Consider the following 12,462-nt stretch of genomic DNA (forward strand, 5'->3'; position numbering starts at 1 on the left):
CTGAAAGATCATATTGAATTGAACCATAATGAGTGTTTATAAGATAAAAAGCCATCAGTTGAGCTGCCTGATGAAACAGAGTGAAAATTCAGGACCTGCTACTAGAGAAACCCGAGGCTGCACAAAGGCAAGGGTTCCACATTTTTAATAAAGGCCAATTAAAAACCTGTTTATTTTTATTATTTTTTTGTTTTTTTACTCAAAATGAGTACAATGCAATAATAAAAAAGAAATTGCCCCCAAAGGTGTACATAGCTTTTAACTATCCGAAATGGCTACAGCCAGCTTAAGAAATGGCTGCTCAATGCTCTCTCTTGACTCCTGTCCATTTTATTTTGCCCTATCTGAAGGCTGCAAAAACTGGTGATAGATTCCCTGATGACACCGCTGGGTCACTTGCATGAATGGACCCGGTCACTTTGGTGAAATGAATATTGAGCAGGATAGAAGAAGGGTAACACAGCTAAAGTTTAAAAAAACAAAGTAGAAGATAGTATTTGCCGTGTATTCTTGATCGTTGGGTTGCTGTATTATTCCTGTTAATGAGTCGATCGGAAATACGTCCGTCTACACAGAACTCCTTTTGTTTTTTGTTGATGTGCATGAGCTGTATGTCTCTCTGTAAATTTGTTAATTCATACTTCCGGTTATTCACATTTTCCTATTTTTACTCCACAGAGGCGACAAGTCAAAGCACTGCAGTTTATGCAATAAGTGTGTCAGTAATTTTGATCACCACTGCAAATGGCTCAATAACTGTGTGGGAGGAAAAAATTACTGGTAAGATGACCATCATGCCTCTAATGGAATATGTAGATAGCTGAGCAAACTCTGACCACTCCTCAGGAGATGCAGTTTGGGGATATAGGGGCAAATCCATCACTCCCCCTACATGTGTTTTTAATGTAAAAGTGACTTTTCCAATGCAATTGTGATTGCTTTGTTTTAGTCATAGCTGTCATTTTACACCGCCTTTGCCAGGCTTACGAAAAAGGGAAGTGATGAGCACAGGGCCATCATCCCCTCCACATTTCTCATTAAACCCCCTGCTCTCAGCACTGTACGCTGGAGCGATAGGCAAGCATGGCTGGTGCAGCGGGCACCATGGCCTGCGGGTTTCCGCTGTTTCAAACAGCAGAGACCTACGGCTAATGACCACGACCGGCAATAATGCCGACCGTGGTAATTTAAACCCTTTAGATGCCACGTGATAAAGAAGCTTGCTCTTCTGGGCTTCTTACTGGCATCCTCTGCGAAAAATTAGGATGCTGGTAATTGATTATAAATATGCTGGTTCTCTCTGAAGAGACCCAGGGTATTGAAGCTGCAGTTCTTATTTTGGCCAGCAGGTCAGGCAGGGCAACATAAGAAATGAGCAATTCTGTACCAATATGGATATATAATAAAAATATTGGTACAGAGTTAAAAGAAAAAAATACAGCGTATTGTAGCCTCAAACACTAGCAGCAAAACCATAAAACGGTAAACAACAACTTTTAAATATATAAAAAATTATAAAAGTGTAAATCGCCCCCCCTTTCTGTAGAATAAATAACAAAAAATAAACATCATTGGCATCACCGCATCCGAAAAATATTTTTTCCAATACCTCGAATGGCTTAATTAAAAAAGGGGTTAAAATGGCAGATTTGCCATTTTTTCAATGCTTCTCTTACCCCAATTTTTTTTTTTTAGAAAATGTGATTAAAAAGTCACACACACTCCAAAATGGTATTAATTTAAACTATAAAAAACGTAGTGGTCAGAATAGGGGTCAAAAGTTTAAATTTTGACACTATTTAGACATATAAAACATATACATATGTGGTATCATTGTAATCGTACTGACCCAGAGAATGAAGGGCACGGGTCAGTTTTGCAGCAATGAGAACGCCATAGGGACAAAACCCGTAAAATGATGGAGAAGTTGTTGTTTTTTTTCCCCGCTTCCCACTGCCTTGTATGCCATATTAAATGGTGCCATTAGAAAGTACAATTTGTCCTGCAAAATATAAGCCCTCATACGACTATGTGAACGGAAAAATAAAAAAGTTATGGCTCAAGGAAGATCAAGGCAGGACAGCTCAATGGCAATGTGTCATCAGAAAATGACCCATTATTTAAATAATGTTTTTATGTTAAATATTTATCTATTTTTATGTAATTAAAAAAAAAAAATCCTAAAATCCTGCAGTTTTTGCACTGGCCACTAGGCAAAAGGCTGCATTCACATGAGAAAAACGTCCGTCGCACTTCCGAGAGGACGGGCAGTGTAACAAAGAGGAAGTAGCGCTCGCATGGAGCGCCGCCTCCTCTTCAAATAGCTGATTGGCATCTGAGGCTGCTACTGTCATGTGCATGTCTCTGCACCGCTGGCATGGATGGCTTTCTGCATCCTGCCTTGATGCCAGCTAACACTTTAAAGTGTCTCACATCTAAACACTCGGGGCTGGAGGGATCTGTGACATACAGTAATGATATACAGTATATCCTATGGGGTTGGCATCTGCTGTATAGAGCATCTACCATATTATTTTCAAACCCTATGAAGCATCCTTATGTTACTTGGATTAGAAGGTAAACCATAAGCATGCAGGTTTTGCCATGTCTAGTTGTGGTAGTGGTACCGGCTCCTGCAGTGATTGCAGATATTTCTTGGGTGTAATTAGAAGACTTTACAAATGCTCTTGTTCCTTCCACTTTTTAGGCTGTTTTTCAACTGTCTTATATCTGCTTTTCTGGGCACTGTGGTGCTGAGCACAATTTCATCCTATGTATTTGTTGTATACTTCGTTGACCCGGCAGCGTTAAGGAGCGACCAGCATTTCGAAGGTGATTATTTACATTATTTTTTCTTTTTTTTTTCTTTAATTTGTAACTGTAATAAAAGACTTGTAAATTAAAGACATTCGAAATGTAAGGATATATATATCTCTATTATTTTATATATGTATCTCTATTATTTTATATATATATTTTTTTTTAAGTGGTTCTCTGAGCCTTTAATATTGATGTTGTCTCTCTTCCTGCTCGCTGCTTCTATGTCAACGGCGAGAAGGGCAGCGGCCTCCTCGCTTCAAGTCAAGGTAACCACGCCCTCTCTTGCCTTTGAGTGACAGCCCACAATTCGGCTTCGCTTTCCGAAGTCTCGTGCATGCGCGGTGCCCTCTATTTTACTGCGCGATCCCATGCCCTGATATGTGCGAGACTTTGGAAAGCGAAGCCGAATTGTGGGCTGTCACTCAAAGGCAAGAGGGGGCGTGGTTACCTTGACTTGAAGCGAGGAGGCCGCTGCCCCCTTGACTTCGAGTTGACAAACATACTGCCCAAACACCGAAGTGACGCCTATGTGTCAGTAAGGAATAACATTATCTCATGTGGTAGGCAGAAGAAAATCTGAAAATAAGAGCCTGGAGCCAGCGCGCGACTACCAGTCTCTTACCACACGTATTATAGTACCAAGTATAACGACACTAGGAATAAAAAGGCGACAACTGATCATTTTAACAATAGCAATTTAATGGTCAATGAAGGGACTTAATAATAGTTACATTACAAGAGGGAATGAAGGCATATGTTAAAATTAGGCAATTAGTAGTCAGTTAGGCTGATTGGAAAATGATGGCATTAGTGATCACTCCTCCCCATACTGTAGAGGAGATCGCTGTATGTAATAACAGCGGTTTCATCCACTGAGGGGCAGGCGATTGTTGAAGGAACACTTCCCGACAATCATCTGCCTGATCACCTAAAGGCTATAAACATTCAGCTCCTAAGGGTACTTTCACACTTGCGTTTTTCTTTTCCGGCATAGAGTTCCGTCACAGGGGCTCTATACCGGAAAATAACTGATCAGGCATATCCCCATGCATTCTGAATGGAGAGTAATCCGTTCAGTTTGCATCAGGATGTCTTCAGTTCAGTTGTTTTGACTGATCAGGCAAAAGAGAAAACCGTAGCATGCTACGGTTTTATCTCCGGCGAAAAAAAACTGAAGACTTGCCTGAATGCCTGATCAGGCATTTTTTTCCATAGGAATGCATTAGTGCCGGATCAGGCATTCAAAATACCGGAATGCCGGATCCGTCATTCCGGTCTGCGCATGCGCAGACCTTTAAAAATGAAAAAAAAAAAAAAAAACGGATCCGTTTTGCCTGATGACACCGGAAAAACGGATCCGGTATTGCAATGCATTTTTCTGACTGATCAGGCATTTTTCTGACTGATCAGGATCCTGATCAGTCAGAAAAATGCCTGATCAGTCAGAAAAAATGACATCCGTTTGCATACAGTTTGCCTGATCAGGCAGTCAGTTCAGGCAACGGAACTGCCTGCCGGAATCAAACAACGCAAGTGTGAAAGTACCCTAACAAAGTCATTGCTTTCCGCCCTCCTGACGTTGAATGGAGCTGAACAGATGCATGCGCGCTGCCCCTCCAATCAAACAGGAGAACATAGAGCCCCTATTCAGCAGGAATCCCATCAGTCGGACTCCTACCAGTTAGACCCTTATTCCCCCTACCCTGTGGTTAGGGGGATAAGGATTTTCAATGGGACAACCAAATTAAAGTGCAGTTTTTTTTTTCTGCAAACCACTAAAGTGTTCCGTGGCATCCATTTAGATTTGCAAGACCAGCAGTTTAGGCAGGGTGCTCCTTACGGAGACCAGTCCTGTATGGAGACCTTTTGGAAATGCTCCATGGGAAAACGAATACGCAAAGAGGCATCTCCCAAGAAAGAGAACCATCCAGCCAGTGCCGCCTATTGGAAATGTCTCCCTATGAGTGAAGATCCAACTTTCCAACAAGCCTTGGGATTTGACAAGGGAAACTAGCCAGACCAGTATCCATCCATAGACGGCTGTTTCCCTTGTAAAGACCAGATGTAGAAGACACATTGGAAATAATCTAATTTTAATCGTCTCATCTTAACAATATTACAATGCAGTTACTTTTTTGGGGCTCAGTTGTTTTCTTAAAATCCCCGATTAGAAGCTCTAGGAGGACCGGTGCGCTGGAGTCCTGATCTGCGGCCCCCTCCACCCTCCGGCGTATATTTGACAGCCTTCTAACTATACAGTGTATAGGGAGGAAGCTGCCGATTTACGTAGGGAAAGCCAGGAGCTTATCAGTACAGTGACTCCTGAGAACGTGCCTTACCCACTGGAGCGGCTCGTATAGGTATTAGTAAGGGACCTAGCATTCGCATCAGGGTCTCTGTCACTAGTGTATGGGGCTCCATAACGCTGGCACAGAAAGCTGGCAGTAAGATGCGGGCTCTGCTGCCCTTCTATGCCCATAGGTAGGTGAGAAGATAGACTGTGCTTTTACCGCTAGGTTTTCGGTCACGATGTGCATGACAACCCTGTGTCCTATGCACGTCCGATTTATAAAGTGTGAGCTACTGGATCTAGTTGTGTTTGCAGATGGTAACCTCGATCATTCATGTTTTGCAGCCATCCAGAACCTGTCAGACACGTGGTACGTGTTCCTTCCCGCAGCCCCGGTGGAGACTCAAGCGTCTGTCATTTTGGGCCTAGCAGCTCTCGTTTCCGTGATGGGACTCATTACTATACTGCTGATAGGGCAGCTGCTCTGCTTTCACATCTACCTCTGTACGTATCCGTCTTTTAAGACTCTACACCCGTCAGGATTGTTTTCTGTAACAAAAAGCAAGATTTCATATTAACTAAATAATACATATCAAAATCGCTTTCTTTTTCGTGTCGGGGTGCACTCAAACACATCCACATCCTGAGTATACCCCGTGTATCATTTTATAATCCGCCAACATTTCCTTCGCCTCTAGATAAATGTCCACTAGCAAAATAAGGTACTTTGGGGGTCACTTACTATCCAGATCCCGGTAAATGGAACAGGAGTTTCCCACAGCTTTTGAAGGGGGTTGTCTCACTTCAGCAAAACGCATTTATCATGTAGAGAAGGTTAAATGGGTTATCCCATGAAGAATGAAAAAAAAAAAAAAAAAGTTATATCCTATAGTCTATGACAATAGCTTTCTAACAAAGCTAGAACCAGCCCTGTACCTCACATGGGTCCAGAGATCTCCCCGTTCACTGGTCCAATTGTTCGACTACGTTTATTTCAAGCTGGGCGTGCGTTTTCTCAAGGAGGGTGTCCTTTCTGCAACAGCTGATGGCAGTTGAAGGATGGAACTGAACAGCAGGTGGCGCTATACAGATTGATTTCAGTGAATAACTCAGTGGCTATGCTACATTTTTAATTACATGCAATTACAAAAGTATTCAGATCCAGGTACTGGTTTGAAAAATTTAAATTATTTTTTGTGGGACAACCCCTTTAACACAAGGCACTTACTAATGTATTGTGATTGTCCATATTGCATACTTTGCTGGCTGGACTCATTTTTCCATCACATTATACACTGCTCGTTTCCATGGTTACGACCACCCTGTAATCTGTCAGCGTTGGTCTTTTTTGCACACTATAGGAAAAAGCACCGGCCTCTCTGGTGGCCAGGATTGCAGGAGTGCAATTGCGCTTTTTCCTTTAGTATACAAGACGGCCATCGCTGATGGACTGCACGGTGGTCTGAACCCCTGGATACAAGCTGTGTATAATGTGATGGAAAAAATGAATCCAATCACAGTACAGTAACTTGCATCAACTTTCTCTACCTGATAAATGCCACTTGCTGAAGTGAGACAAGCCCTTTAATGGTTAAAGAGGACCTGTCACCGCTCCTGACATCCCTGTTTTAATAGCTTCATGCGTTCCCCATGTACTAACCATTCTGGAGCATCTATTCTTATGGCTCTGTTGTGCCATTCCTTTATTATTTCTACTAGAAGTTATGACTGAATTGCTATTCGCCTTCAGTAAGGGTACAGAGGGGGGTAACCAGTTGAGGGGGTGTACCTGCACAGTCTCACTCTATCCAATCAGTGCTGCCCCTTACTGAAGGCTAATAGCAATGAATTCATAACTTCGAGTAGAAATAATAAATGAATGGCACAACATACAGATATAAGAACAGATGCTCCAGAATTGTTACTACATGGGGAACGTATGAAGCTATTAAAACAGACATGTCAGGAGCGGTGACAGGTGCTCTTTAAAGAAGGCCTGTACAGATACAAAACTCCATATCTTACATATGTATCCCTGGAGTATTCTGGTGGGTTGTTTTTGGTAATGATGTGATCTCCCTCTCCTAAGTCTTCACCTTTGAATCCACTCTTGGCTTTGGCTTCAAGAACTGCATAGAATTTCTGAATGTAGAGACCCAGTCCTACAGCATACACGCCCTAAAAAGTCACTTTTGCTGCCCGCCACTTGATTGGTAATACCATATGGCACGCGCTGCTATCCAATTTAAACTGTAACCTCTTACATACCATTATCCATTGTTTATTAAAAGTAGGCTAGATGTATTACATTGTGCATGCATATTATAAAAGACAAACATATTGTGGAATTAGTATTATTTATCACCTATTATGAAGTAGAGATTAACCCTTTCGCTACCAGCGATGTGCGAACATGGCGCCCGCTCGCACGTGCAGAGACCTGCTGCTAATTACTGTGACCAGCGATAATGCCGATTGTGGTAGTTACAGGCTTTAGATGCCGTGATCAAGTGAGATCACTGCATCTAAATGCCCTGCTGCCAATATGGGCTGTCGGTAGTTGCTCTTGAATACTAAGAGCAGGCATCCTTAAACTGCGGCCCTCCAGCTGTTGCAAAACTACAACTCCCAGCATGCCTGAACAGCCTACCGGTCTCAGCCTACAGCAGGGCATTGCGGGAGTTGTAGTTTTACAACAGCTGGAGGGCCGCAGTTTGAGGATGCCTGCTAAGAGCCCCCTGCTGCAATAATTATTTTGGCCACTAGATGGCAAATAAGAAATTAGCAATTGACAGTCATAAAATCATTTAAAAAATCCCTGATTGTACAAAATGAAAAATTAAAGAACTGAATTTATAGGCTCGTATATGAGCTTTAAAATCATTATAAATGTATATAAAAGTTTAAATCGCCCCCCTTTCCATACAATGAAAAAATACCTAAATAACCTAATTGCCTGAAGTCTTGAACTCATGGACATCACCGGACACTGTGTTTCCTCCTTTTTAATGCTCTGCCAGGTAGAGTTGTTTCGATACCAAAATTTGGTTTCGGTTTCTATACCATAAAAAAGTTTTGCAATATTTGATACCATGCAAAAAAATCAAACGCCAAAAAAAGCCACGTGCACTCCGCGTTTTATGGAACATCCGGCCCATAATCGCAAATTGCGAATCGCACAGTTTTTCTTTTTTCTTTTACGGTGTTCACCGCATAGGAGATATTTTGTAATAGTTTGGACTTTTCCGATGTAGCGATATGTAATACGTTTATTTATTGTTTATATATTTTATATGTAAAATTGGGAAAGGGGGGATTTATACTTAAAGGAACCTGTCACCGGGATTTGATGTATAGAGCTGAGGACATGGGCTGCTAGATCGCCGTTAGCACATCCACAATACCCAGTCCCTATAGCTCTGTGTGCTTTTATTGTGGAAAAAAACTATTTGATCCAAATGCAAATTACCCTGAGAGGATTCCTGTACGTGAGACGAGTCCAGCGTGAAGGAGCGCAGCACCGCCCCGCATCCTCAGAATCTCCTCCTTGCTCCCCAACGTCAGACAGCCAGAGCGCTGTAATCTCGCAATGCGTGAGCTAGCGCATGCGCATTTCCTTTTCTTAGGCTGGTGCCAGCACAGGGATGGAACACTATGAGGACACTGTGCATGCGCTAGCTCGCGCATTGCGAGATTACGGCGCTCTGGCGTCAGGGAGCAAGGAGGAGATTCTGAGGATGCGGGGTGGTGCTGGGCTCCTTCACGCTGGACTCGTCTCACGTACAGGACACATCTCAGGGTAATTTGCATATGGATCAAATTTTTTTTCCCCCCACATTAAAGGCACACAGAGCTATGGGGACTGGGTATTGTGGTTGTGCTAGCGGCCATCTAGAAACCCATGTCCTCAGCTCTATACGTCAAATCTCAATGACAGGTTCCCTTTAATATTTTGGTGTGGTTTTTTTTTTTTTTTTGTTTTTCAGTTTATTTACTATTTCCCCCCTTAGGGGCTAGAACCTAGGATCTTTTAATCCCTTGTCTATTCACCGTGATAGAGCTCTATTAGGGCTGTTTCACACGAGCGGATGCCGTGCGTGACATCCTCTCCGTGAATGACAGCCAAGACCCGATGCAGACTGCAGAAGCACGGAGCAGTAACATGATTGATAATGCTCCGTGCCTCTCTGTGATCTCTTTACTACGAAATCACTATGACAACTTTATCTCGCTGTGATTTCGTAGTAAAGAGATCACAGAGAGGCACGGAGCATTATCAATCATGTTAATGCTCCGTGCCTCTGCAGTCTGCATCGGGTCTTGGCTGTCATTCACGGAGCGGATGTCACGCACGGCATCCGCTCGTGTGAAACAGCCCATAGGGTGAATAGGACTTCACACTCTCTCTGCTGCCCTGTGCATAGTACACGCAGCAGCAGGGAGGTTACCATGGACGGCTTCAGTAGCGTCCTGGCTGCCATGGTAACCGATCGGAGCCCCAGGATTACACTGCTGGGGCTCCGATCAGAAGCTGCTACTGTACCACCAATGAGAGGAGGTGAGGGTACTCTGTGGCCAACGCCACCAATGATTTTATTACTGGGGGGGGGGGGGGGGCACACTGCACCTCCAATGATAATTAATGTTTAATATACAAATACAGCCGGTGGCAGAAACACATTGCCGACACCCTGCATCTGACAGTGCGCTGCAGTTAACCCCTGGTGCATTTGGCTGGATTTGAGCACACAGTATGTCACTGAAAACCCCAGAATTCATCCGGCTGCTTCTGTCCTGTGTCACATCATCAATAGACACTAGGGACCCAGTGCCACTGGCAGCCATGCATGCCCAAGCCATCACTCTGCCTCTGCCATGTTTTACGGATGTGGTATGCTTTGGATCATGAGCTGTACCATGCCTTCACCATACTTTTCTTTCCATCATTCTGGTAGAGGTTGATCTTGGATTTATCTGTCCAAAGAATGTTCTTGCAGAAGTGTGCTGTTTTTTTTATATATATATATTTTTTTTAGCAAAGTCCAATTTAGCCTTCCTGTTCTTGAGGGTTATGAGTGGCTTGCACCGTGTAGTGAACCCTCTGTATTTACTTTCATGCAGTCTTCTCTTTATGGTAGATTTGGATATTGATATGCCTATATCCTGGAGAGTGTTGTTTACTTGATTGGCTGTTGTGAAGGGGTTTCTCTTCACCATGGTAATTATTTATGCGATTGTGTTTTCTTCATTTATCCCAGTGTGGAATAAGCTTAGCACCTATGAGTATATAATGCACCAGCGGCAGAAGCAGGAAATGAAGTCGAACAGCAGGGAACCGGAGGCTGGAGGAACACCCCCCACAATCCAGGAGCAGGTAAATTATTTAAAATGTTTAATACTGATGATCTATCCTCAGGATAGGTTGTCAGTATCAGATCGTGGGGTCCGACTACCAGCACACCTGCCGATCAGCTGTTTGAAGATACCGCAACATCTCCAGTCTTTTCCTAGGCCAGTGACGTCACATTCATCGGTCATATGGCCTATGGGCAGCTCAGTCCCATTCAAGTAATTGATTGGGCCTGGGCTACAATACAAAGGACAGCGCTGTCCTTGGTAAACTGTGAGGAGACAGTGCCGCTCACTACAGCTGATGGGCAGGGGTGCCGAAAGTCAAACCATGACCAATCGGATACTGATGAACTATCCTCAGGATAGGTTATCAGCAGTGGGGGGATTCACATTTTTAACAGGTTCCCTACTCAATAGCAGACACACTACATCACGACACATGTTTACGTATACATACATCATATATATGCAACATACATACACATTATTTATATATATATATATATATATATATATATATATATATATATATATATATATATATATATATATATATATATATATATACACACGCATAACACTGATCTAAGGAGCTAAACTATCAGCGGTGCGCGAAGCAATGGAAGTGAACATCTCTAGCTGTCCTGCGTGCACCAGAGCACCGGATCGTGGTTCTTTTGATCCAGTTTTAATTTTAACAACCGGATCTGGAGAACTGGAGGGAACTGGCTGAATCCCATGCCTGGTTATCAGTATTAAATACTCCAAAAAGCTTTTTAATTGCATAATTTATGAATAGGAGCAAATAGGGAACTGAAATGTTGCTTCCCTGGTGCTGTTAGGTGGTACAGAGAGCGCGGACAATGAGATGGCGTAAATGATGCCTGATTTCTAACTGCACCAAAATTAATTTAATTTCCGTTTTTATCTAGTTTCTCTCCCTTTTTGTGCCCTGTGTCATCAAGTTATCTTCCTGCTTTTCTCCTCAGAATGAAAACTATGGTGGAAGCCTCGTTTACACAAATCCAGATGTTCTAATTGAAGGCCCCTCATCTGGATCTCTGAATACAGAGTGAGTATACTGAACCCTTTTATTTCTTTATACAGTGGGTCTGACAGATAATTCACTATGTGGTCGCTCACTAGGTTGAAGGTACTTTTCCATAGGAAGAGTGGCACCACTAAGAAGATTAAAGAAAATGTGGGTTGTCTATCTTGCCTGTATGTATCATTAAGATGCCAAGGTTTTTATTTTATTTTTTATTGAGAATTGTAAATTCTTAACTTAAAGGGGTTGTCCAGGTTCAGAGCTGAAACCGGACATGCCCACATTTTCACCCAGGCTGCCCCCCCTAATATGAGCATCAGAGCATCTATGCGGCTAGGGCAGCGCTAAAGCCCGTCCATCAGAGCCAGTGATGTCACTGGGCAGAAGCCTCCACCTGGCAGTGTAAAAACATAAACAAAAAAGCTCTTGTCCTGCGTGATCCAGCGCGGGGCAAGAGAAAGCATCAGGGCATGAAATGCTCTAATGCTAATATCGGGGGGGGGGCTGCCTGGGTGAAAATGGGGGTATTTAAAGGGACTGTCCCACAGGATAGGTGATAAATGTCCGAGTCCTAAGGCCCTCATGATTTTTAGAACTTGGATCTCAATCCGCCCTTTACTCCTCACTGCACGACTGTAGTTAGGAGTAGTGGTCACTTATGGGCCCTGCCGCACCAGCCGGTGTGTATGAGGCCAATGGAAATGGCAGTGTGCTTATTAGCAACCAAGATCTAATAAAGTTCCAATAACAGACGTCTAAGGCTACTTTTACATCTGCGGTTTTGTGTTCCAGTTTTGAGATCTGGCAGAGGATCTCAAAACCAGAGCGAAATGCTTCAGTTTTGTCACCATCACACTAATTCGAGAGACAATACAAATATAGGGTAAGGAACAGTTCCCCAACACCACCAATTTTCCAATCTTTGCCCCAAAAATGTATTAAAACATTTTTG

General features: G+C 43.0%; 1 protein-coding gene across 1 annotated transcript in view; it reads left to right on the forward strand.

The window, feature by feature from the left end:
* ZDHHC1 (zinc finger DHHC-type containing 1) overlaps positions 1-12,462 on the forward strand; it is a 42,634-nt gene that overhangs the window by 13,287 nt on the left and 16,885 nt on the right. Inside the window, exons 5-9 of the mRNA XM_044269296.1 lie at positions 679-780; positions 2,708-2,832; positions 5,456-5,614; positions 10,369-10,484; positions 11,452-11,534. Of these exons, the coding sequence (XP_044125231.1) occupies positions 679-780; positions 2,708-2,832; positions 5,456-5,614; positions 10,369-10,484; positions 11,452-11,534 (585 nt within the window). The remainder of the gene's footprint in view (positions 1-678; positions 781-2,707; positions 2,833-5,455; positions 5,615-10,368; positions 10,485-11,451; positions 11,535-12,462) is intronic.

This window comes from Bufo gargarizans, chromosome 10 (genome assembly GCF_014858855.1).
Source record: "Bufo gargarizans isolate SCDJY-AF-19 chromosome 10, ASM1485885v1, whole genome shotgun sequence".
Classification (NCBI taxonomy): domain Eukaryota; kingdom Metazoa; phylum Chordata; class Amphibia; order Anura; family Bufonidae; genus Bufo; species Bufo gargarizans.